General features: G+C 39.6%; 2 protein-coding genes across 2 annotated transcripts in view; both read left to right on the top strand.

Annotated features, from left to right (window-relative positions):
- Nucleotides 1-6,537, top strand: part of LOC117430792 (iron-sulfur clusters transporter ABCB7, mitochondrial) — a 54,712-nt gene extending 48,175 nt beyond the window's left edge. Inside the window, exon 16 of the mRNA XM_059000850.1 lies at nt 4,369-6,537. Coding sequence (XP_058856833.1) covers nt 4,369-4,584 — 216 coding nt within the window. The 3' untranslated portion in view covers nt 4,585-6,537. The remainder of the gene's footprint in view (nt 1-4,368) is intronic.
- A 7,956-nt stretch (nt 6,538-14,493) lies between these two features.
- Nucleotides 14,494-27,128, top strand: part of LOC131701645 (neurite extension and migration factor-like) — a 103,961-nt gene continuing 91,326 nt past the window's right edge. Inside the window, exon 1 of the mRNA XM_059000721.1 lies at nt 14,494-15,450. The gene's annotated coding sequence lies outside the window, so the exon portion shown is untranslated. The remainder of the gene's footprint in view (nt 15,451-27,128) is intronic.

The raw sequence follows: 27,128 nt of genomic DNA, 5'->3' as shown, positions 1-27,128 counted from the left end.
CTGTGACAGCCTGCCTCCCACTCACAATCTGCATTGAATATTACATTTGTTACAAACAGCTATTCTTTTAAAACGCTGAAAAAACTGAATGATTTGGTTTCCTTGCAAACACTGAACAATAAGCCTTGGGAGAGCATCTAGCTGTACTACCTGTGTACAGGTAGAGACAATCTGTGTGGTGCTTTTCAATTACATTTCCTATAGTCTATAGACATTGGGGATTTGGATGCTGGCAACCCTCCCAAACACTAGTAACAGACTGTAGCATCACACACAGAGCTCAATGTTGGTTTCCATTTCCCTCACAATTACAGTATACATAATCACTTCCTGCAAGATGCATTTTATTAAATCAGACTGCACTTCATATACGATCTACATTATGCATTATGGAGTTTTTGTTTGCATGTTGCAAAATAAAGATGCTATTCAAGGAATCCGATAGATTCTCCAGTACTGTCGTGATTCTAAAGGAGCACACAGATAAGACGTGGACAGAGTACAGCAAGCAGCAGTTGCAGCTGGAGTATATAACCAAAAGACCATATCTGAGGCAAGCAGAGTATTGTACGATTCCAATTTCCAGTCCATCTGTCTGTGTGGAGTCCAGAAGGTTTATGTGTAGGCAGCTCATGAAACTAGCAATTATCTGGCATTGTAGTTATTGCAAGGTTGAGGGGCAAACAAAAGGATTTCAGGAAAAGAAACAAAGGCCCCATTTCCTGAAAGCAATAGTTTGCATTTTGCATTCCTCCCGATACAGTGCAGTATATGCAGAGTTCTAGTATTTGCAGCACAGGGAGAGAAGATGCTTATCCCTTTAGATCCGACAGCGCCTGGGGGTGCAGTCTTGTAGATTCCTTGAACGCCCACCAGAGCCCCTATCCTTTTGTATGACAGCAGTGCTGTGCATGTTGGTTCTTATAAGTAATCACTAGAAGACAGGCAAAGGATTTCTCAATGCAATGTAAACTAATGTTTAAGATACAGAAACTGCTGTTTGCTGTAACCCGGCTTGATTAGATTGTTATATATATATATATATATATATATATACAAGCATACACCCCGTTCATGCCCGAGGTGCACACACACACACATATAAACACGCATGCGTTGGTCTGCCCCACTGAAACAAAAGCCCACTTCTGTTGGTACATATTTTGTTGAAATGTAAGACAAGTTTAAATTACACAGCAGGCTTGTTTATTTAGTTTACAGTATTTATTTTTTTTTTTTAATAGAAGAAAACTAGCAACACTTGGCTACCATTATTTAACATTAATGCGAGGAATAAATTAGCTAAATATTTCCATCATAATGTCTCATGGTCTTTTTTTTTTCTTGTATATTTATTATTATTTTTTATTTTTTTGGTGACAGGAAAGGCTAGGGAAATGGGGTTGGAGGTGTATCACATTTTGAAAAGATTTTGCTAGGCATGTCACTGTCAAAGTAAATACATTTTAAAACATTGTTCTGTCTTTGTAATATATTATATTGCATACATCTCTAGTACACGCTAATTTGGTTTACATTACTAGTTTCTGTATTTTATTCATGCATTTTAGTCACACGCAATGACAGCTCACTTATCTGCGGATTTCGCACATCCGTGGACCTATGTCCCCCCTAAGTAAGTAAGTGTGTGTGTGTGTGTGTGTATATATATATATATATATATATATATATATATATATATATATATATATATATATATATATATATATATATATATATATATATATATATAATATAAAATAAATAAATAAATAAAATTATATAATGTGTGTTATTTTTTTTAAGCATTTTTTCTCTGCCCAACAAAGGTTTGCAGGTAGCATTTTCTGTTTAGAGTGCCTGATAAGGTTGTGTAATTAGGTTATTGAAAACTGCTGTGAGAAACTGTCTGTACTGGTCATTTTATTGTAATTTTTATTTACTAAAAAAATATATACTGTTTATTTGGGAATGGGTGATGGGTAAGACTGGTGGTCAACATATTATTTATATATATATATATATATATATATATATATATATATATATATATATATATATATATATATATATATATATATATATATATATATATATATATATATACACACATACATACATACATACATTTTTTTTTTTTTTATGGCCAGATGTTATATTATAGAGTAGCCATCTCCTCCCCTTTTGGTGGCGTCTCCTAATGACCTTAGTGTTGAACGGAGTGTCCCTTTCAGAGGAAATATTTAATCTGTCATTCCCCTGTCCCACAGCTTCATTAAAGCAGAATAACACAGCATGTGATGAACAACAAAAGAAGAATGAAGATAATGTTCGAAATGAAAAGTTCAACTGCATTGTGTGAGAGCAGTGACCATGTTATTGGAAGCTAATACAAAAAATAAAAAAGGCTACGATACAGACGCTTAATAGCTGTCGTATGTATTATTCTGCAGCTCACGCATCACATCGGGTTCTGATCTTACTGATGCTAATTTTATATGCCCATTTTGCTCTGAACAGAATGAGCCCAGCAGCATCTGTGTTGCTGAGTTTTGAAGAATTTTTATCGCTGTTGACAACCTTCTCTCAAGCTGAATCTATAGAACCCGTAGGCACGCCATGGATTGAAGCCCACCCCCAACCGCTGTGATACAATATCTCAGTGTAGACGTTTTTGTCTTAGCTGAGTAACCACATTAGATAAAGCCTAGACCTCCCAGCCAGAAATCCCATTTCTATTTTTTTTGTTTGTTTGTTTTGTTTGTTTAACCTTTTGTTATTAAGATAGTGGCCTTATAATAACCTCATAAAATGCACCACATCTGATAAACTGCACAGACTTGCATATACATTTACAAAGTAGCAAAGGCTTTCAACAGCTGTTTGGATTAAAAACTGACCTTGACATTCCACTCTGGTCATAATGAACGCTGAATGCTGTTCACCTTGTTGGATCTACAAAATGGTTTTCAAACAAATTCTGAAAAAATCTTTATTGATTTAAAAAAAAAAAAAAAAAAAAAATCAACAAATGTTTTTTGGCACAGTGATTTTTAGTACATTTCACGGGCAAGTTATGGAAAAAAGAATCCATGGAAAGGTCATCAAATAATGTAGCTTTAGCTACATCAACATACACAAGCTTTTAAATAGTATGCCAAAAACAATAATATAAAGACTATTGCTTTTGACTGCTGACCTGTTTAAATGTTACTTTAGAGTACAAAACTTAGTTCAGGTCCTTTCACACCAACATAACATTTATTTATTTTTTTTTTTTTTTTAAGAAAGCTGTACGATGCAGACTTTCACACCGGCTGCGTAGCGAAACAGACGGTGTCTGAAATAACCTGTATTCCTATTTCTATCTGTGCGCGTCTGGCGTAAATGTACATATATATACAAAATCAGCATGTCAAATAATTGTTTTATTACTGTGTTCAAAATGAAACTGTATATATTTTTTTCTTCAACAATAACAATACGTTTAAATTGGTTGTTTCTGAGTAGCCTACAGAGCACTGCCCCTTTTAAAAATAAAAACAAACAAAAATACAGAGTTAAAGTCAAATCACACAGGCAGGAGGCACCGTGTCCAAGAAGCGGGGCATCACAAAGATCAGAAAAATAGACTACAAAACAGATCAACCTCTTGTTTTAATCTAGATTGCGAAAAAATGCTGCGTGCATACACAACCAAACAATTTACACATACTCGCAGATTTGTACTTTAAGTGCATGACATGCTTTATTTCCTTTTAAAAGTGCAGTGCCTAACCAAATGTGTTTTTACATCCATTTCCAAGATTTCACAGACTTTTGTTCAAATTCTCGATTTCCGTGATCTCTGTGACAAAACTTAACTATAAGTAAATTCACCCGTACTACACTTTCAGCACCTGTCTCAGAAACCATTTAATATGTAGGCTCCATATGTGCTGGCATATAAAAACATGAAAGCATTACTTGAGTGCTCATGAAAGGTAAGTGATGTTGGAACTGGCTAGTTTAGCAAGGTGCTGGCAGGCTCCATGACAGCTTCCACTTGCAGCTCCCCAAGAGAGGGAGAGAGAGTACTCCAATCCTAACCTGAACACTCCTGTCTGTCATTCAGTCCTGGTCACTTCTCAAGCAGAGACAATTGTGATGCTTTTATGGGGGCATGAGCTTGATTTCAACCCAGGCATCCAGAGTTGAAAGGCATGACAACATATCCAACTAGCCTCTCGAAACCTATTAAAATAACTGCCATGTGATTTATTATTTTTTGTTTCCTGGATGAGAGAGTAACCAAATGCTCTGAGGTGATGGCTTCAGACGTGGTGCTGTGTGTTAATGTCTGATCTCTTGGTTTCCCCACGGTTTTAGGGTAAAGTAGCGGAGCGGGGCTCTCACTACGAACTCCTGAGCAACCCAAACAGCATGTACTCAGACCTGTGGAACACGCAGAACAGCAAGATCCTGAACAGCAATGGCAAGCCGGACGAGAAGAGCGAGAGGCTGACCATGAAAGAGGAGGAGAGGAAGAAACTGCAGGAGGAGATCCTCAACAGTGTGAAGGGCTGTGGGAACTGCTCCTGCTAAAGAGGGGCCGGCTGTACAGTGGATATTAGTTTGCTTCAGTGTTTTGCACTGGTACTCAGGTGTGAGCTGTTTATAGAACACATTGACCTTCTCTCTTCCTGTGTTATAATTGTATTTGGCTGTCCTTGGCAGCAGCACATTGGTTTGAATCCATGTTCATAAGCCAAATTTGTGTTCACATCAAGCGAGACTGTCCTCCCAAGTGCTATATATATATAATATCAAAAAACGCTGTTTGTAATTATCAGAATTATGAGGAAACACTTTTTAAAATGAATGAATGGATACTTTATTTTTTATCAACAAGAAGGTTTCATAATGACTTTATTCTAGGAAGCCCCACTTGTCTGGGAGTACAAAAATGTTTTACAAATGCAAATTTGTTGGTTTACAAATGTGATCAAGTGTGTTTATAGTATAGTGTACGTCAGCGTTGCAGTATTTTATTGAAACTAAAGATGATTTTGAATTTCCAAGAAAATCTATTTGTCTTGGATATACTTGGGAGGGAGGGGGGGCGGGGACTGCTACATTTTTCAGTGACACCTTACATGTTTTGTGGGTTGGAGTCTGGCTAGGGTCACAAGTGAGTTTGCTGGTCTCGGCTTCGCCCCCAGTGGAAATTAGTCTGCATCACAAACCCTCCACTCACTTTTAATACCAGTCAGTCTCCTCTTGACCGATTACAGATGGTTCAGGTCAGGATTAAGGTGCATTGATGGAGTGAAACTCTCAAGGTCACTAAAATCTTTGTTTGCCCATTTTGAACAACGCTGAGGTGCTTCCATCACATGAGGAACTGATCTGTACACTACTGGTTACGCACAGGGATGATCTTTACCCTGGTACAACTTGGTGTAGCATTTCTAAAATATAGTAGCCCAAAGAAGATGTAATGTATGTTTATGCAAGTATCTGGTTTAAAAATAATAATACGCAAAACAGGAGGAGAACCTGTAGCACTCAAATTGCACCCAAAAAGGGATGTTTATTCTTAAAAGCACATTTTCTATTTCTATTGCTTCTAAAAAGGAATCAGTGTGTGCAGTGAAGTGTCAAAGTCCTGCATAGCCTGCTGCATCCTTGTGATACAAGCAAGCTGGGATCCTTGAGGTTAAGTGTAAGCTAGCCTGGCTATAAAGACGACCCGCTGGGCTGCAGGAGGATGTTTTGCTTCATGGACAAGTGACCTTTACAGTCAGGATGCTTCACAATAAAATACACCATCTCTGCGATGCCCAGGTATTAAAGTGAACTGCAGAATGAGAAAGCCTTTTATGCAGATGTCATATTATTGCTTCTTCCAGCAAGATTACTTCTGGTCTAATAAATGAAGCGCCTTAAAATGTTTCCAGTGCTTTTCCCAATGACATCAGTTCTACAGATGTCATTGGGATAACATCTACCTGTGTTAGACCTCTTGTTGTATTTTGTTCTTGTTAGTAATGTTATGTTAGTGCTGCTTGTTGCAGATTATCACTGGAAAAGAAATCTGGAATTCTGTTTTTTAGTTTTAACATTTGGGTTTTTAATTTATTTATATTTATTTTTTCCTGAACTAACATTTGCCATAGTTTGAGCCACAGAATGTGATTCCAGGTTTTACACAGTATCTAAGGTGTTCAAGTTATTATGCTGTTTTAATCCTGACTGATTTTTCATTAAATGGGGGTGGTTGATTGCCCATTGAGGGCCTTTGTGTTGTAAATATTGTGTACAATGACCATTTTCCTGAGGAATCTGGGGTGGTCAGCTCACAGGTTTTACCTGTAATGCACAGATACTGTGTTTGAGCATATTTTAAATTAGCACACATAAGCTCCGAGAGGCCTTTTCATATGCTTTTGTTTATTTTTTGTGGTTGTAGATATACACATGCCAGTAATAGTTTACATATAGCCACACCCACCAGATTGTGATCATTACAGGAAATAAAATAAATATTTTAGTGCACAGTATGCTGCTTTTGAGCCTTATTGACCTAGTAGGTTATGAATGTATTAAGCATTGCCAGTGTTTTTTCTTTTTTTTTTTTTTTTTTTTTTTAATTTTGGAGCTCCTAAATTCACAGAAGCAATAAAGGTGAAGATGCTTATATTTGCATATATCTACAGTATAGCAAATTCCTTCTTTTCCTAGATAGAATAAAGTCCCCAACTCTCACCTTTTATATATGCAGCCATTTTCTGTTTTTTTTTTTTTTACAAAGCTAAGGTTAAAGCTAAATACATAGGTCCACAGTAGGGGAGGGGGGGGGGGGGGGGGCTAGTTTGCCTTTTTTTAAATTTAAATTGGAGATTTACATTGACAATGATAAACTATATAAAATAAGTGGTACGCAAATATAAGGGGTTTACAGTATCTTACAGGTGTGTGTATATGTGTGTGTGTATATATATATATATATAAATAAATATTTTATTTTTTTCTCCAGTAAAATAAATTCCAGTGGAAAACCTTATTTAGTAATTAATGTAGTATTAGCTCATTTTTATCAAGGCTAGATGCCTGTGGAATAGTAGTAGTATTCTTGCTCGGGTCTGCCAGAAGGGCTGATCGTGATTAAATGTAAGAATAGCCATGGTTACACCCCAGTAGCTAAGGCTAACAACACATTGACTGTCTTGTCACAGTATGATGAGGGTCATTTGAGATGCTTGTTGATGAAAAGGTAATTCCAGGCAGAACCTGATTGAATGGGCCATTTTTATAGAGCATTGTCAATTCATTGAAAGCTATGAAAGGTATTACTGCCTAGTTTGCTGTGTGGAGGGTGGGGTGTTTTTTTTCCAGTATTGTCAGTTCTTCAGTTTCAGTGTGGGGCGAGTTGGAGGGAGCGTAAGTTGTTGTGTGACAGATCTAGCACTAGATTTTGCTCCTGTGGATAATTTTTTGCTGATCTAGCATGAGCAGTACAAGATGGGATGGATAACGTTAGGGAAGATTGTGTTGCTGCATGAATGTAATCAATATAATACTTTGCTTGGCTTTTTGGGGGCAGGTGATTTCATTTATAAAGCAGCTCAAATGATGTCAAAAAGACTATCAGATGGGGATGAATATAGGCGCTCAAAGAGCAGGTGCTTGTGTATCCAAGGCTGCACACATTACTGCTGGCTGAGCCTTACAAGGGATAGCTGGCCATTGGGGAATAGACTTTTGATGCAGATATTCTGAGTGTGTAACATGCATGGCTTAGCTGCCTTGGTGTAGACCAGGGTGGTCCAATGAACTGCGCTGAGTGTAAGCATTCTCTACTGAAACAGGGCTGCACAACCCGAGGTCTACAAGACCCCCAGGTCAACCTGCAGCCCCCTTGTAGCCCCCCAGTAATGCAAGGAGGAGATGTTTCTTTACCTCTTCAAAATGACACCTCAAAAAGGAGTATGGCATTCAAAATCATTCTTTTCCTTTTTTTGTTAAGAAGAAAAAGTTGATTAGCGAGGTCGGAGAAACTGCTAATGACCTGAATGCAGATGATTTAACTGTATTTTGTCTTTTGATGGCATAAATAAGTTTAAAAAAAAAGGCAATCTAATTAAATAAAGTAGCAAATTCATTATCAAAACATTGCATTAATGCAATTGCTGTCTTGGCTATTCCATTTGTTGTCTTCCTTGCTCAAATTAAAATCGGTACAACTATGCTTTAATGGGTAAAATAGACTATAGTGTAGAATAAGAATTACTAAGTTTCATGACAATTTGAGCAATTATCCAGATATGAAAGAATCTAAGTGCGAAACACAGATGGATGGATGAACGGACATATAACCCCAGAATCTGTCATTCTTAGTAACTTCAACTAATAGCAATGTTAATACCGGGTTTCATGACATTTGGCTAAACGGTTCTCTGTATAGATACAAGTATGACGTACAGATGAATGGATTAAAGGACAGATAGACTCCCTCTGTAGATCTGTGTGTGTGTGTTTTTTTTTTTTAATATTCCCATAGCAGCTAGATCTGTTTATTATTGCAAACACACCTCAGATCTGTCTGAAGGCTGGTATTTCAGCACCCTGGTCTAAGTGCTCAATCAATTTGAAAGGCCGGATTGTTTAATGTTAAGTGTGGGTGAATGATGACTTGGCTCGCCTACAAAACCTCAAACCACAACGAGACGCAAGCTGGCATTCACTCTGCATTCCGGACGGAAGACTTCCTGCAATAAAATGAACACCTGTTGAAAAATTGGTAAGCTACCTCTGTCCTTAACACATTGACTAGATATGATCGGCATGAAACATACTGGGTGAGGAGTCACTTGGCTACTTTGAGCTGTGGGAAAGCCATGCAGAGCAACACGACTTAACAGGCGGAGTGTCACTCCCTAATGTAGCTGACACCCAGAAGTGTCAGTGATTTAACTGCTTAATATGGGCACCGTTTGCCTTGTGAATGGGTTTCTGCCATTGACATTAAAAACGACAGAATCATACATATTCATTTTGACTCGCAATACCTTTTGACAGATGGCATCCTTCGAGTAAGTGAGCATTGCAAAGTAGGCAACTGGCTTTATTATCACCCTGTATAAGACACATATCAACAGCCAAGCCTGTTGTGTAGGCTGCTGGTGTGGATATGCCAACGCGTGAATCCGCATGTTGAACTTTTATTGCTGGCACTTTTAGGAACCCTTGAATCACTTTTAATGCAACACGCAAGTGCAGAGCTTTCTATATGCTGACAACCTCTGATTTGTATCTGATTATGGAAAATTAGTTTTGTGTATGAAAACCTTTATTTGTGAACAGTTAACTAGACCACCAAACCTTTAAAAAAAAATAATAATTGTACCACTCTAGCTTAGAGTTTTAACTGTTGCTTCCTAGTACCCTCCAGCCTCAATCTGATGGAATGTGGTTGTAAAGCCAGGTCATGGAGCTGACTCATCACGTGATGAGGATACTAAGCTTTAAAAAAAAAAAAAAAAAAAAAAAAATTGAAAGCTACAGCGTGGTGTTTTTAGTGTAAACAATTAGAAATGACGAATGGTTGCTGCAAGTGAAGTGGCAGTCCTAGAATCTAATTGTTGCCCTTAGTTTCCAAGTTTCATTGTGCAACACGGCTCGAACCTGCGACCTCACACACCGCAAACGAGTTTCTTAAGCCAGGCTTCTCTGCATTCGTGGTTATAGAGCTTTCAACCTCAGCAACATAGGTGAGAATCCGTAACGGAAGTGTATCGCACTATACTCTTGCGGTGTGTGTGATCACTGGTTTCGCCATGTTACATCAGTGCTGTGACCCGGATCTCCTAGACTGACTGATGTTACTGATTCTGTCCCCTGCTGGTGAGATGAGGTAAAAACTATAACCACAAATGTGAAAGAGCTTGGTTGTTTTGCATAGTGGTTAGGATGCTCGCTTGTGGTTTGCGTGGTCGCCGATTCGTGCCCAGCCTACTCCCTGTTATGCTAGCACTTTGATAAATAATGTCTCATTTACCTTTGAATCTCAGCTTCAATTCTTGCTGTGCTTTGTGCTAGAATTGACTTGGCATTATGGTATGATGTTGGGAATTTATTTTTTAATAACATTTTGTGTTACTATGGAGATCATTTAGCCCTGGTTCACAGTATCCAGCCAACTGTAAAATTGGCCTTGTGCAACTACTAGTTTAGAATGTACATACGCAAGATAAAGTACAATTGATGTTTATTATAATGACACCTTTTTATTTTGATGTTTTCAATTACCTGCGCTATTATAAAGTGTCATTTAATGCAGAACAATGTCTTTGATCAAGCTTTTGATTGTGTGGAAGGGAACTCTGCTGTTATGAGCAGCTTTCTGCTGCAGGACTGACAGAATGGGGCATCTGTGCTAAACAGCGGGGAATCGCTGAACTTTATAATCTCTTGCGCAGTGTAATTTTGAAATGAATTCAATTAGTCTATCAGAATTAATAAGGAGGTGCAGATAATAAGGAGGTGCATGGTCCATTCAAATCCTGCAGCGCTGTTACTGTTTTCTGTGAGGTTGCACAGTTCCATGTTCTAACACGGACATTCCAATTAAAACTCTTATGGGTTTAGTGTTTATTTTAAAAAGGTTGTTCACATAATGTTGTCAATATGAGCTCTGTAATCTGTAAAATGTTGTTGGTTTACAAAAAACACCATTCTAATTCCTCAGCTATAATATAATTAATATGTCATTTAAGGCACCCTGACTAGAGAATACCTGTTTGGCACACAGAAGAATACAGAGTTTGTAGTATATGGGATTCCCGCTCACTCGCCTAATAAACACAATGATTGATTTATATAGTCAAAAGTGTAGAATCCAAATCAAAGGAGGTTATGATGAGGCTGTACAGTGCACTGGTGAGATTGCACTTAGAGTACTGTGTTCAATTTAAATAAGATCACCCAAACTAAACCCAGGGCTTAAAGGAATGAGCTGTGAGTTGAGGGAATGTAATCTATTTAGCAGAGAAGTCTTTTACTGATGTCTTTTAAAATATGAAAAGGAGCTGACAAAGTTAATCTAGCCAATACTTTAAGCACAGCGCATAAACCAGGACCAGAGGACACAGTTCAAAATGAAGTGGAGAGACTTAGGACAAGAGGGTAAGATCACTCTTCTTTACACACAGTGGTGAGGGGATGGAATGGGTTACTCTTCTTGATGCTGAAACACTGGGATTTTAAAAAGACCTGTCTGACAAAGTTTTGAGATCAACCTGCTACTAGGAACTGGACGAGCATTGATGGGCCAAATAGCCTCTCGTTTGTACATGTTCTAATGTTTTTAAATGTTGAAAGATATTGCATCAAATAACTTTAATGTTCAAAGCTGTGTGGAGTGTTTTTTTTTTTTTTTTTTTTCTTTTTAACCGGAACTCATTTTGGAATCTGTCTTGCATTCATTCAAATCCAACAACAGAATGACCAGGCAAATCGTATTCTTCCAAAGCAGATCCAAGGAAAGTAAATCTATAAATTCTGTTGTCTAATTTAAGTTTAAACATACTTTCTTTTCCAAATGTTGTACATGGTATATAAACACAATACCTCATTAAAGTAATTCTAGCTAATAGTCCCGTATTTCTCCATGCTATATTATATTGGTCTCAAATGTGCAGTTTTGTAAGAAACGCATTTTAACATACGTGAATTTACATTTGAAAACATCTGGTACTACATTAGGTTAAAGAAATCTATGTTTCCAAGCCATGCTTTCAGACTATCTTGCACTTCCTGGGTCATTTTACCCCCAGGGTGAAATTGCCCCTCCCCTTCACTGGCTTCTTCCCTATCAATACCTAGTCGGCTGCTTCCCCTATTGACTGACATGTTTTCAACCAGCATCATGCTTTGACATAGAAGGCACTACGGGGGTGAAAAGACCAATGAAGTAAAGCAGTTACAGACTTCCTGAAAGACAAGGCAAGCAAACTGAGAACACAGTGTAGTACCAAGTGTTAAAACTGCAGTTTTGAGCCCTGTGTAGCTAATGGCAGTGTAGCGTGTGTGAGATGTACAGAACTGTTTTGTTAGCTACAATTACTTTAACAAGTGCTGTTTTTTTTTCTTTCTGGGGCCCGTGGGTTATTCATCCTTCTTTATTCATTACAGTGCTCCATAAACATTCATGCTCTATACATTAGATCCGGGTAATGTTCTAGTAGTTCCAGAACAGAGAACTCTATATTTACAATTCAATGATGCATTACTGCATTATAATTTGTATTAATCCAGTTCAGATTACCTAGCGTCACCTGCTATAGTGCCCACATCCAGCCCAGATTTGAGGATCTTTGGTATATGATGCGGAAAATCACTTTCATTTTGGCTGTTACTCTTGAATTTCATCCAAATACCGTACAGACACAAGTCCATCTGGTTAAGGTTATAGCACAAGCTGTTTAAACAAGTCTCCTATCTGTGGAAAGCAGATCTGTGGAGAAGCAGCATTTTCATTAATCCATTCTTTCCAATGAAATCCAAAAACCGCTAGGTATGTTAAAAAGAAGTGCAGAAATCTGAAGGTCTGTTTTGTGCTGCATGTGGTTTCTTCTCGGATTATGATGTATTTAATTAATCAATATATGTCGAGCAAAGATAGCTTAGCAAAAACACTCATTTACAGCTAGTCCCTGTAGCACAGTAATACGGATACTAAACTGTTACAAAAACTAAAAAACCTTTTTTTACTGAAAAGTGCTTTCAGCCCGTATCCAAGTCTAAACATAAAATGCTTGAATAATGTGGATGCTGTATACAAAAATTCAATAAAAGTGGTACAAATAATTATAAATACACACAAAACCCATGAGTTACATTGTGTCCAAATCTACTGATTACCATTAATAATGCTATTCTATTAAAAAGTGACCAAATCTATAGACTAATAAACTGTGATTTAAGTTATTCTATGAACATACATGCATGCACATACGCAGTATAGCAAAATGTGGCAACGCATCACATTTTATGTAAAAAAATAACTTTGTTACTTTGAGTTACATTTTTTAAAAAAAGACAATGGCTAATGCATGAATCAGAAAGTGCTCCAACAGTTCAAGTCAAACCTCACATGTCACATGAACGGGCTTTTTATATCATCTTACTAGAGAATGGATGGATCTTAAAGCTGGATCTTAAAAGAATATTTCGTGCTGCAGACTGACCAAACCGAAAAAATAAATATCTCTGAAAATGTAAACTGTGCCTGAAAAGTAACTATCTGTAACTATTTTTTTAAAGTAGTAAGTTACTGTAACTGGTTACAATTTTATTCAAGTAACTGTAGCGGCTCCTACGTGCCATTTTAAGTAGTCTTGAGAGTCTGATAAATACTGCCTGTCCTAATGAAGTCAATAACAAAGCAGCAGATTGATTACCAGGTAAGTGAATCATTACCATTACAAAGGTCAAGCATCGATTTTCTCATAAAAACAAAAACCATATGAAATTGATCTGCTCTGTGCATGATTAATTTAGGAGGGGGGGTGGAGGTCTGTTTTAAATAATGTTAACAGCAGATGATCCTAAAACTGCCTCCTACTAACTATTAATCCTGTTGGTTTTGTCGTCCAGGGGTGGTTTATAGTATTGATTGACATATACAATAACACATACAGTACAACGCACGTCTGCAGTCATTTTAAAGAGTAAGTAGTTTATATTTTAGGGTGTCATTCTGAGTTGTTCTGGGTTTTGTTGCAAATGAGTCATAACCATTTCTCTCTAACGCTTACCTGACGTTGAGCTTTGCTGGCTGGTGCTGAACAGCCTTCCTCGCAGTAAACCTGGCATTTATGATTCTCCAGACAAGCTCAAAGGAAGCTCAAAGCCAGGTAAAGGCATATTCACAGAACAGAACACAATAACTCAATATGGGAGCAACAGAACCCAGGACCACTGAGAATGATCACAAACACCATCCAATGAAAGGGGAATGGAAGCAAATAGCCATTTGAGAGAAATTCCCTTTCCACACCTCTAATGCTGCTTGCCACCACTTCTACTGCTGTCTCCTTTAAATTACAGACATGTTCTCAGATACTTCTGCTGTGGGACTTCTTGCTTATTATTTAGCCTGTATTTTGAAGAGTGTGCGATTATTCTGGGATACCAAGGTATTTAATAAGCAAGGGGTCCGATTGGGTTTTGTGGCCAATAATTACCCACCACAGTTATTTAACATCTCTAGTAAATAGATAACATTTTGGGGGTACTGATGCAAAGTGGCTGCCAACATTTGTTCCACTATTTAATAATACATGTCTATCATTTGCTAGGATTTCTCTGACACCCACATCAGTTACTGAACCCTTCCATGCCTCTGAATAATGCTGTTTTCTTGTGATGGTTCACAAGCCTACCTATTTTGCTTTCTGAACCTTGTCTAAATCACATTTTATCTAAACTTAGAATTAAGAAAAGCTTTTTAGAACCTTTATCTAAGAGGTGGTTGAATATTTTTTTAGGAAGAATAAGATGCCTACTTATGTCCAGCTGCTTATCTCCTAGACATAAATGATATGCTGTTTAGAGTTAATAAAATAAACTGTTATTCTTCTCACCAAGGTCGGGGATCTAATCCGGGTACATTAGTTCTCTATCGTATTAAATGTGTAACACGTTGGAACTTGATTCTACTGTATATGACACTATTGTTGTGTTTATCTGAAATGACTGAAGGTGTCAGTCATAATATTTGCTAGACATCCTTATCTCCAATCAGATACCACTGCATGTATTTATTTATTTTTGTATAGGGAGGAAAAAACAAAACCGTTCGCCCTGCTCTACACCATAACTAACTGGTTTACAGCTGCATCTTTAGCACAGTGTTCGCGCGTTCTCGTTCATTCTGAAAGGCATCTGCTCTGCGAAGCGCGTCCACGTGTGTACCCTGTGGGCGCGCTCTTTATGACAGAGCAGAGAGAGAGAGGGAGGGGGGGAGCGCGCGAGCACCAGGAGGGGGGCCCAGCTGCAAATTTTTAAAAAAAAAAAAATCGATGTAACAATGGCAGCATCAAGCACCTTGTGCTAGATGGTGGAGAAAAGAATAAAAGCAGCAGCATAAAATACAAATTCGAGCTAAAAAAAAAATACGCTAGTTTAACACGAAGCAATTGCATGCACAGATGAAATGGTACAACTCCTTGTTTGTTTCATGGAACAACAAGAATGCTGTAAAATAAAATGGAGCTGTAGTACTGGGGGGAAAAAAAGCCCGTCTCCATCACTGAGAGGCGCGTCCACCTGCTGATATTGGAGGGTTCTAGGCAGAAACCATGGAGAAGCGGCTGCACTGAGGGGAGAGACATACGGTATTCCCTAATACTAGGAGGTGGGCAATCCGGGTGACAGAAAAAGGACGCAGTTTAGGTGCGTTCGGAGGTAAGTCAGATTTGATGCCTTCTGTTTAAAGAATATGCTTTTATTAAAATAGTATAAATGCAGAAACAATGCGCTATGTGCCCACCACTGCATTCCGGAAAAAGGGGCCTTTTTATTTTGTATAACTCTGCTGGCAATGTAATGGCACACGCTTATCTGTGGTACAGATAAGTTTGCCAGCATTTAACCAAAAGGAACTCGCTGTGGGAACTGCATCATCATTTTGAAAATGTAAATATTAAAAGTGGTTCATTGCAATTGGTGACAGCACATTTGTTGTCAGGTAAACAGCATTAAATAAACAAGTCTGTCTTTAAACTGCCTTCTCATAACCGAATAAGATGCCGTTTATTACATTTTGATGCAGGCGCGATATTTATTTAAAGGTACAAATAATTTAAACACAATAAACATTTAGTTATGTATTTTTATTTATTTATTCGTGTATTACTTTGTATAATAAGACACCAATATGCACATCAAAATGAGTGCAAGTGTACATGTTTTTTTTTTATTCATCTATATTTTTAACTACAGCACTGTGTGTCCGTCAGTATTATTATGTAGTATATATGGTAAATACAAAATCAACTCGTATCAAAGTGCAATTCTTTCATTAGGTCCAATGAGCAAATGTTATATCTCATAATGGCAGTGAGCGAGAGCAAATATCCTTTTATGGGTGTTTGTGAACCCTTTTAATTGCAGCTGCTGAGCATCCTATAGGTGCACTGCGAACTGTGGCTAGTTATATAGTAACACTGTGGCAGTAATGTCGGTAATTGGATGCAGAGACTGTAGAAGGAAAACGTTCGGTTTGGCAGCTGTGTCAAAGATGCAGTACAATGCAGGGTTGATACTGCTGGAAATATAAAGACGGTGGGAAATGTTTGCATTGTAGATCGTGTTAACAAAGATGTAACAGATGCATTTGCTTAATCAAATAATTTCAAATACAAAATTATTATTATTTTTTTTTTTAAACAAGCGTGTTGTATTGTTCCAAATACTATGTTACAAATGTCTGCAAAACTTGAGACACTTGAATTTAAGACGTGTGTTTATTACTTGTTTATTTAAAATAAAGTTTCTAGTGAGCTATACAGTTGGCTTTTTTTAACGCGTTGTTTTTAGCGTTTTATTTCACACTTTCTAAAGTTAATGGTCCCACTGGGTGCTGAAATGTACCTAGCACCCCCTTGGTTTGTTTTTGGCTGTGACCAGATTAATAATTAAAAAAAAAAAAAAAAAAAAAAAAATCCGTGTGACAGTTGAATGTCTATTTTGCCAAGCTCACACCAATGGTATTGTATGTTGAGTTTCTAAAATCACATTAAACAAAACACTATTGCCTGGTTTCACCAGACCCTGATTAGCAGTAATCTTGGGCTACATCGTTATTTTAAAGGTAAAGCAGTACACGATTAATGCTAATCCGTATATGAGTGTATGGAAGATTTTAAACAGCAGCAGGTTTAAAAGGGTTATTTTGTTCAATATCTGAAGCCTGTAGGCTACTTTCTCCAGGTTGGTTTGTTTGCTCATTAATCATGGAACCGTAACATATTATTTTATAATTGTATTAATCCTATCCTGTAGTCGTGAAAAAAGTGGTTTTCAAAAAAATATATATATCATTGGACCCCTTTTTATTGGTATAAACACATTTTACATCTTTTTTTTATATACTATAATTCGGGATACATATTTTTGCATGCTAAATGAAGCATAGTATTAAAACAAACGAATAATCAAACTATATTTCCAACACAAAGAAAGTGGGACACAAATAACTGAAGAGTGCTAATAGAAGTTCAGAGACAGGATTCGAAAGCCTAGGGTGGCTCTCTTTTGAACAGGTTCCTACAGTTGTTTCTTATGGTGAATGGGAAGGGGGGGCAGATACAGCAACCTCATTTTGAGGGATTTTTTTAGGGATCTCCCTGCAGGCTTTGGACACAATTCCAAATCCGTATCATATAGACATGTATAGGCTGGTGGGTAACGTATATGGCAAGTTCTTAAGGTAGGGTCCTCGGATTGAATGAAAATGAAACTTCTAATAGAGGAAGGAACACGCCACAGGCATTTTTTGTTGGCAGAGAGGAAGAGCTGTTCCAAATGACAAGCTGAATCCATTGCTGCTTTCACTGGTGTTTTTTTTTTCTTTTGTCGCATAAGGAATGTAAAATTGTAGTATGACTGGAACACATTTTAGAGGCATTTTCTTTGCTTTTTTATGCAGTGAAGTATTGACTGATAGATGGATCTTTAACATTTGCAGATAACTTCCTAACCTTTTTACTGTGTCACATTTAACTAGACACAAATTGCTGACAGGGGTTGCTCCTCATTTAATGTATTTTTACCACAGCAATTTGGCAGCACATCTCTTAATTGGTCTGAATCGTAGCACCCCTAGCAAGACTGCAGTATTATGGACGTGATTGCTGCTGCTGTACCTGTAGTAGTATAACTTGCATTGCAGCCAGAATCCCTTTTTGCTATATTACTACTTTGCGATACAAAGCTGCAATATACTGCTGTGTAGTTTATTGGAGTGACACTGAGGTATATTATTTGCTTGGGGAATTACATTAAAATGTGTTGCACTAAAAGCGCTATTAAAGTAAACTGGACTACGTTTGTACCCTTATGATCTACAGTAGTTACATTAAATACATTACATAAAAATGAATGTTTTTAACCAAAAGTAATTGCGTTCTCTGTCCTTGGGGAGTAATCCATTTTTCGACAGCCGTTGCGGTATTTGTTGCTGGCAGTGCCTGCTTTTCTTAGACCTTTTTCCCCTCCTCCTGTACGCCACCACTGAACCCAGTCTGCGACTCGCCCCATCTCTTGCAGACTGGCATTGTTGAGTTACCAGCTCTTATTATTTTGTGTGTGTGTGTGTGTGTGGGGTGGGGTGGGGTGGCAGGGGGCTCTATAGGAAGCAGGTCATTGACGCAGAGCTACACGCATCTGTTTAGGGGACCTGGCGGCCATTTTGAGAGCCGTGCAGTGTTAGGCAAATAGTCTGCCTCTGTGGCAACTTATGTCATACAGCCTGGTATCAAAACGAGTGTGTTTGTGACACAATACAAGTGGTCTAGCCCTTCTTAAAACACTTTAGGCTCTGCTCGCTCTCTTGTGGCCACTCTCTTGGTTTCTGTCTTAAGCAATTTGCCCCCAGACAGAATCTTAAAAGGTTTGCTCAAGGTATCTCCATGTGTCTACCCCTTGCAATTCTATGCCTTGCAGTAGCTATGCCTACTCCACCCCCCAGTTTAACACAGATTGGCAGGTTTCTGCAAGTGCTGCGGGTGTATGTTAAGTGTGGTAAAACTACAGGACAGATCATTTATCTCTCTAAATGTCCATGCCTTTTGCTATCTTTGCTGTTTAAAATGCAATTAAGGTGGTGCGCTACAGTACCACCACATTGAATTAAGTAAACACAACAAGGGATCCTCTTGATTACGTTTTCCACCTTCCTATCACAAAAGAATATAAAATAAGAAAGGTGTTAGCCATGCTAAACTCTGAGGATAATGGCTTTTTATGAACCAAAAAACATCACATTCTGTGCCCTTTTTTCACACATTAAACAAATGCTTCTACAAATTGTACAAACCAAGTAGACCCAGAGACAGATTAATGTATGAAAATAAAAAATGGAATGAGCAGAGAAATGAAACTACTGCAGGCCTCCAGTGTTTCTGCAGTGTCACTGTTTGGGGCTGGAGGTTCCAGCAGTGACAGGGTATAGTAGAGTGGAACGGGACAAAGGGCTGCTCTAGAATTGCTTACTGAATTACTCCCTCCCTGATCACTTTCCCTAAAGCTGCAGTGCATTCTCCTTCAGACTGGCATTTACACTTTTAAAACCACCTGTACAGTCGGGCCAGCAAAAATGTTAGTTGCAATTTGCATGACTACATATAGCTGTACCTTTTCCCACCAATTACTCATTTCACAGTAGGTGGAAAGGGCTTGTCACTATTTCCATTGCAAACCTATGGTAGCCTGGAGGTATCAAAATACATGTAAATCCTCCAGGTGCAGCCAGCAATGGATACTCTGTGTCGGTCCTTTAAGGGTGAAGTGGCTGAGAGGCTCGGGGACAAATAGTTCCTGACCATAAATAAGGATAGATATCTGACACAAAAACCGTTCTCTGTGTGTGTGTATATGTGTGTACAAAAACAGCCAAGTTGGAAATAGGGATATCTAAGAAATAAAAAAAGGGTTCGATTAGAAAAACAGGGTTATCTTAATAAAGATTTGTTTTAAAACAAAGCAATTGGGACTTAATTGGCCCCCATGTTTAATACGTTCTCATGTTTGATACATGCTCGGTCCTTTAAATGGATATTAGGATTTTTATTACAATCTCAGTACTCTTCTATAGAGCTGACTGAATGGGAATCTAAATCCCAGCACCAATAAAAGGGTAATTATTTACCCCCTTTATTTATTTGTGTATGTATGTAATTTATTTATTTATTTATTTATTTATGTATTTATTTGTTTTAATCACTTATGTATTTTGAAAACAATTATATTGTTTTAAAACTGACTAACAACATATTATGGGTTTATGATGTAAAATGAGAAAATCATTTGTATTGTTTACATATCTGCCCCAAATCATACCCACCCCCCAAGCGCACACACACACAGAGCCCCCAGAGCCCCACCCTACCCTCTGTATTTTTTATAAGCACCCCTCCCTGTGTGTGATTTATAAATGAATATCCCCATTGGCTTCAGTTACCAGCTTTCGAAGACAAAGTAAACCCTTTCTATTGAGTCTTGCTTTATTTTTTTAATGTTGTTAAAGCATTGCTGTCCAACACAGCTGTGCATTACCTTTACCTAGCTGACCTTGATGACAGGTGTCACATAACAAAGCACAGGGGCAGTTATCTGCAGGTCATGACCGCTGTGCAGGATATTAATGCCACTATAACCCAAACACATGCTTTCTGTGTATGAGGCCATGTGTTCAGGTTTTATTTGGGTCCGGATCGCTTAGGCTGCGTGAAATGCATGTTGCAGTTTTAAAGTGAGTTTCAAGACCTGTTTAGAGGATCTGCAGTATCTGCAGGATAATGCCCGCTCTATTAGGAGCCTGATTGGCTGAGGTGAAGTTTATGATTGGCTGAGATGATCGGTGAGGTTTATGATTGGCTGAGACGATCGATGAGGTTTATGATTGGCTGAGACGATCGATGAGGTTTATGATTGGCTGAGACAATCAATGTGGTTTGTATTTTGTTTTCATTGTAGAGCGCTCTTAAGAAGTTATGTTGAAGGTGGTTTTGCAAACGCAAATTAGTAATTGTTGTATCGGCCTCACGTTCTGTGTGTTCCACTATCTTCTTTGCCTGTGTTCTGAATTGTGTCATCAAATTTACAGTTCATCCACAACTTCAATAATATCTCAGTGCTAGTTGCTAGTAAACTAACATTTTGGCTAATGCCTGTGCCTGCCCTTTCTACGATTTGTTCATTATTCACTTTTTATGGTTTTTTCCTATTTCAGTATATCAAGTATTTTACCTTTTATGTTTCTTATTGGACTTTTTTTTTTTTTTACCATGGGGTTTAATTGTTTCTACAGTATTTTTTATATTTACATTGTTTTCCTCTTCCAACTAGAAAGGTATACAACATGGCCAGTTAAGCCAGTGTTTGCTAACAAATGGTAGTGCTCACAGAGCTATTGTCAGCTGTTTTGTTGGAGTGTTTTGGGTAAACAGTTTGGCATATCTGTAACTTAATTTTTTTTGTTCCCCCACCATTATGAATCTGTATAACAATGTTCTAATCAGTTCAACAAGGCTTTCTGAGGTTATCACACGTTTTGAATAAAAACAAGCGTACAAGCGGGACCCCTGAAGTCCTACACAGGGGCTTGGTTATTTAGGAAATGAAACCCTTTAACCGGATTCAAACGCCCCCTCGTTGTTGGGTTTAGAGGGATCCCAGGAGTGTTCATGTGGTCTTGTCAATAGCAATCTCCGTACCGTTGTGCCGCAGAGCCATGGCCTTTGCCCTTTAATCACCCTGTATTGAATAGGGATTACACCTTGTTCTTTGTGGTATATTGAGAGAGAAATGTTCTGAATGCCTAAAGCCTTTTCCTGAAAGCTAGCTTTTCACTGCTGTCAAATTTCACAATCTCAAGAAGTCTGGTCCTTCTGTCTTTTGCCGTCCACAAAGGTTTTCTGGCAACTCTCTTCCCCCATATGGCTCATGGGGTTGTTTTGTGGCAGCTACTTTTACCAGTTAAAGAACTGTGGCGGCTATAAGGCAGTTTTAATCTATTAGAGTTCCTGATAATTACAATAATTTGTGTGGCATTAGCGCTTATCAGGAGCTGAGGTAAAGTATTATTCATAATGGTCAAGCTAAGGACATGAAGATGACTTTCTGTAGAACACTGTGAAGGAGTGCTGTCATTGTTATTGGGATTTGAGCAGCCAGATTCTAACTGGTAAGAGGGGGGGATAAACCAGCTTGTTGTTTTTTTTGGCATGTAATAACACGCAATAGACCAAATACAGTCTAACACCTTTAATATACAAAGGGACTGAGCATTAATAGTGACAAAAACTGTAATTGACTTCATTAATAATCTGGCATACCACAGAAGAAGTGTTGATGCAACGATTATTTCTGTTCTGCTGTGTTCTGTAACTCAAGTATATTACTAGGCACTGTGTTGATTACAATACTTTTCATGAATACAATTTATTTTCAATTTACAGGCTATTATTAATAAGTGTACAATATGTAATAATTAAACCAAAGAATGCTGTACACAGGCACTTTGCAGTGTTCTGCATGCCATATTATGCTGCCTTACTTTATATTTAGAATATTTCAATACTATACTGCAACTTACTTAACCCCTTCAGTCCTGAGTGATTTTTGTCAAATTTTAGAAGGAACTCCTTTATTCACGGTATAGGAGAACAGGAGAAAAGCATCATTTTATTTTACATATATTTCTACACTACCTCAGACTGGGACCTGGGAGTCCCATGAGGTTCCAATGTGATTTCCAATGGCATATGTTAAAATACAGCGCTAAGGTTTAATATAAACCTTCCAATAGTATGCTTTTGAAAAGTGATAAGTGGAGTGGAAAGATGATTCATGATTCAATGCTGTGATAATAAGTGGGGGTGACATTACCAGGAGTGATATTAAGCGGGGTTGATGTATATGATGTACTGTCCTGTTGGGTGACTTCAACATCCATCTCTCCAACCCCAGCCACTCTGCTGGATTTCTCCCTCTCCTTCACTCCTTCGACTTCTGTCTCTCTCCGTCCCCTCCTACCCACAAAGCTGGCCGTCAACTGGACCTCACCTTCTCCAGGGCCTGCTGCCCCTCCAACCTCTCTGTCACCCCCCTGGACCTCTCTGATCACTATTTCATCTCTTTTTCTCTGTCTCTCCCCCCTCTCCCTGCTCCTCCTACCCCCACTGTCACCTCTCGCCGTAACCTCCGCTCTCTCTCCCCCTCTGTCCTTGCCTCCACTGCTCTCTCTCACCTCCCTCCTATCGACTCCTTTTCACAACTCTCCGTAGACTCTGCTACCTCCACCCTCTTCTCCTCACTCACCTCCTCCCTCGACTCCCTCTGTCCCCTCACCTCCCGACCTGCTCGCCCCTCCCCTCCCCATCCCTGGCTCTCCTCTGTGCTCCGCTTGGCAAGAATCACACTGCGATCTGCTGAAAAGAAATGGAAGAGAACCAAACTCCTTGCTGCCCTAGACCTTTACCGCACTCTCCTCTCCTCCTTCTCCTCTACTCTCTCCTCTGCTAAATGTGCTTATTTCCAATCTGTAATCGAAGCCTCCACTAACAACCCACGTAAACTATTCTCTACCTTCTCCTCCCTCCTAAACCCTCCCCCCCTCCTCCTCCCTCCTCTATCTCCCCTGACGACTTTGCCTCCTTCTTCTCTTCTAAAATCTCAGATATCCGCAAACTCTTTAACACCTCTCCCTCCCCCGCACCCCCTCCTGCTCCAACCCCTACACCCACTACATCCCCTACTAACTCGCCCTCCCTCTCCACCTTCTTGCCCCTCTCAGACTCTGACCTCTCCTCCCTGCTCCAGGGTCACAAACCCACCACGTGTGCCTTGGACCCCCTCCCCACTCACCTCTTTCAAGCTGCTGCTCCTGCTCTTCTCCCCTTCATCTCCTCCCTCCTCAACACCTCTCTACTTTCTGGCATCTTTCCCTCTGCCTTCAAAAAAGCCTCTATCACTCCCCTCCTCAAAAAACCTACCCTCGACCCCACCTCCCTCCAGAGCTACCATCCTGTCTCCCTCCTACCCTTCCTCTCCAAAACCCTCGAGCGGACTGTACACCGCCAGCTCTCTGCTTTCCTGTCCAACCACTCTCTGCTTGACCCTCTCCAATCTGGCTTCCGCTCTGCTCACTCCACTGAAACCGCCCTCCTGTCTGTCACCAACTCACTTAAGTGTGCCCGAGCTGCCTCTCTCTCCTCTGTCCTAATTCTCCTCGACCTCTCTGCTGCCTTTGACACTGTTGATCACGCTATTCTACTATCATCTCTTGCTGACCTGGGGATCTCTGGCACTGCTCTGGTCTGGTTCTCCTCCTACCTCTCCAACCGCACTTACCAGGTAACCTGGCGTGGGGCAACCTCCACACCTCACCCTCTCTTAACTGGAGTCCCCCAAGGGTCAGTCTTGGGTCCTCTCCTGTTCTCTCTCTACACCCGCTCCCTGGGCCCCCTCATCGCATCCTATGGTTTCTCATACCATTTCTATGCTGATGATGCTCAGATTTTCCTCTCCTTCCCCACCTCTGACTCCACCATCTCCTCCCGTATCTCTACCTGTCTGTCTGCTATTTCCTCCTGGATGCACTCGCATCACCTCAAACTCAACCTCTCTAAATCTGACCTCCTTTTCTTTCCCTCCTCCTCCCCCTCCTCTGATCTCTCTATCTATGTTCCTCTGGGATCTACCACACTCTCTCCCTCTTCCTCCGCTAAGAACCTTGGAGTCACCCTGGACCCCTGCCTCTCTTATTCCCAGCACATCTCCACTCTGGCACGCACTTGCCGATTCTTCCTGAGCAACATCCGAAGAATCCGACCCTTCCTCACCAACTATGCTACCCAGCTCCTGGTCCAGGCCCTGGTAATCTCCCGCCTAGACTACTGCAACTCCCTCCTGGCTGGCCTCCCTGCGCCCGCCACCCGTCCGCTCCAGCTCATCCAGAACTCTGCTGCCTGCCTGGTGTTCTCTCTGCCTCGCTTCGCCCACGCTACTCCACTACTCCGCTCACTCCACTGGCTCCCGACCACCGCTCGCATCCAGTTCAAGACTCTTGTACTAGCCTACAGATGCCTTGACCAGACTGCACCCAGCTACCTCCAGACCCTCATCTCTCCCTACACCCCCACTCGATCTCTCCGCTCCGCCTGCACTAGAAGACTGGCTCTACCTCCGCTACGCTCCCCTGCCTCCCGAGCCCGCTCCTTCTCCACCCTTGCTCCGCAGTGGTGGAACAACCTTCCTACAGATGTCCGGACTGCCCAGTCCCTGACCACATTCCGGCGCCTCCTTAAGACTCACCTCTTCAAACAGCACCTGTAGAACTCCTCTGTTGTGTCCTGGGACACTATCACCCTTCATTTAAATATGCTTTATTTTGCTCTTATCTGCCCCCTATTTTACTACATTTAATCCTGTACTTCAGAATATTGTAATCTGCCAAGTGTTTATCCTGTAGTATTTTGTACTTAATCATATCCTGATGTAACTATCACTATTTAATCATATCCTGATGTAACTTTCACTATTATCTGCTGTATTATTGAATTGTGGTTTGTCACACTTGGAAAAAATTATTGTATTTCTTGCTCTTATTGTATGACTTGTATTGTAACACTTGAATGTATTTGTATTTGCTTGCGATTGTAAGTCTCCCTGGATAAGGGCGTCTGCTAAGAAATAAATAATAATAATAATAATATGCAGAGGGGTGTTGACATGTGAGTGCACCCAGTAGGTAACAGCACCAGTTGGATGGGATCAGGACCAGCTATTGGATCTGGTTTACAGTACCGGGTGTCAGATCAGCGCACAGATCAGCTTTTCAGACACTCATTTTATTGGATCTGCTGAGGAAAATGTACATCATAAACTTTGGATGTGCCCAAACATTCCCAGAAGGCAAAAACCTGCTGATCCGCATTCAGCATTGATCTGTCTGCAGAAACCTTGCAACGGTCCTCTATATTGAGCTGTTAGATAAGCAAGCCCTTAGTCACCCAGTAAAACATTAATTTCCCAGTTAATTACTTTGAGTTAGAGAGGAGAGAATTCGACTTATGAAGGATTTTCAAACTCGGGTGAGGTTTATGATACACAGATTTAACACACACTTTGAGTTCCTGGATGTTGTTTTTAATGACAGATGATGGTCATAATAATAATAATAATAATAATACAAATAATAATAATACAAGTTTAAGGAATTGCAATAAACTCAATAACAAGTCATGCCATCATCATTTGCCACTCTGAGCTCTGCATTCACAAGAGGATGTTCATTTCTGTGTCCAGAAGCACACAGGTCTGCAGATTTTCGGAGCCCCAGGTTTAAACTCAATTTCATAACGGTATCAACAAATTATCTAAGAAATCAAGACCCCTATAGCAAATTGATACGGATATCCGCTTTGATTTTATAGAACGACTTTCCAGGTTAAATTCTGAGTACATTCATCTGATATCCACATGATCACGTTGCTGTCGTCCTGTAAGGTTATATAGTGGCTTACACTTACGTTGCCAGTTGTAAACTGTACAGCTCAGCTGAGCTCTGTGTACTGGCTAAATCTGGCAATGCTATGTAACCCGATAAAACTACAGCAGCCAGACATTCAAAAGTTTGTATTGTGTGTGTGTGTTGTTTTTTGTTTGTTTTTTTTAATATCCTAACAGCTATGGTGTCTAATAGTACCTGCCTGGGTTTAATTAATTCTGCAGGTCACCCCCAGTGTTCAACGGTCCAGTGTTTGATTTCCTTCTCCCAGCTGTGAAATGTACCACTAGCTGTGTAAACAGTCTGTCCCTCACACGACTAATTAATTAGAACAGAATAGCATGAGAACATTTACAAACAAGAGGAGGCCATTCTGCCCATCTAAGCTCATGTGGCTCCTAGTAGCTGGTTAATCTCAGAACTTTGTCAAGTTGAGTCTTAAAGGATCCAAGTGATTCTGCCTTAATAACATGGCTAGGTAGTCCCCTCCATACCATCACCACTCTGTGTGAAGAAGTGTCTCCTTATCTCTATCTCCACTTCATTTCCAACTGTGTTCTCTGGTCCAGGTTTCTATACTGTGCTGCATTTATTATGCAGATGGCATCCCTGATACACAAGCCATGTTGTATATAAAAGCATCTCTCCCTTTTGTGCAGCAAGTCAGTTTCAACCATGACGGGCAAAACAGCAGCTCTTATTCAACTGGTTTTTAGTGTTTATTTGTATCTAAAACATTTAACCTGGGGTTGACAAGAGTCAGAAGCAACCATTGGCTTGTTACAGTATCACACTCTACAAAACATGTTCAGTTTGAGCGCAGCAGGGATGCTTGGTTGGCAGGTGCTTA

The sequence above is a fragment of the Acipenser ruthenus genome, chromosome 26 (assembly GCF_902713425.1).
Source record: "Acipenser ruthenus chromosome 26, fAciRut3.2 maternal haplotype, whole genome shotgun sequence".
Classification (NCBI taxonomy): Eukaryota; Metazoa; Chordata; class Actinopteri; order Acipenseriformes; family Acipenseridae; genus Acipenser; species Acipenser ruthenus.
Note: the sequence above shows the minus strand (reverse complement) of the source record. Positions and strands in the feature narration are given on the sequence as shown.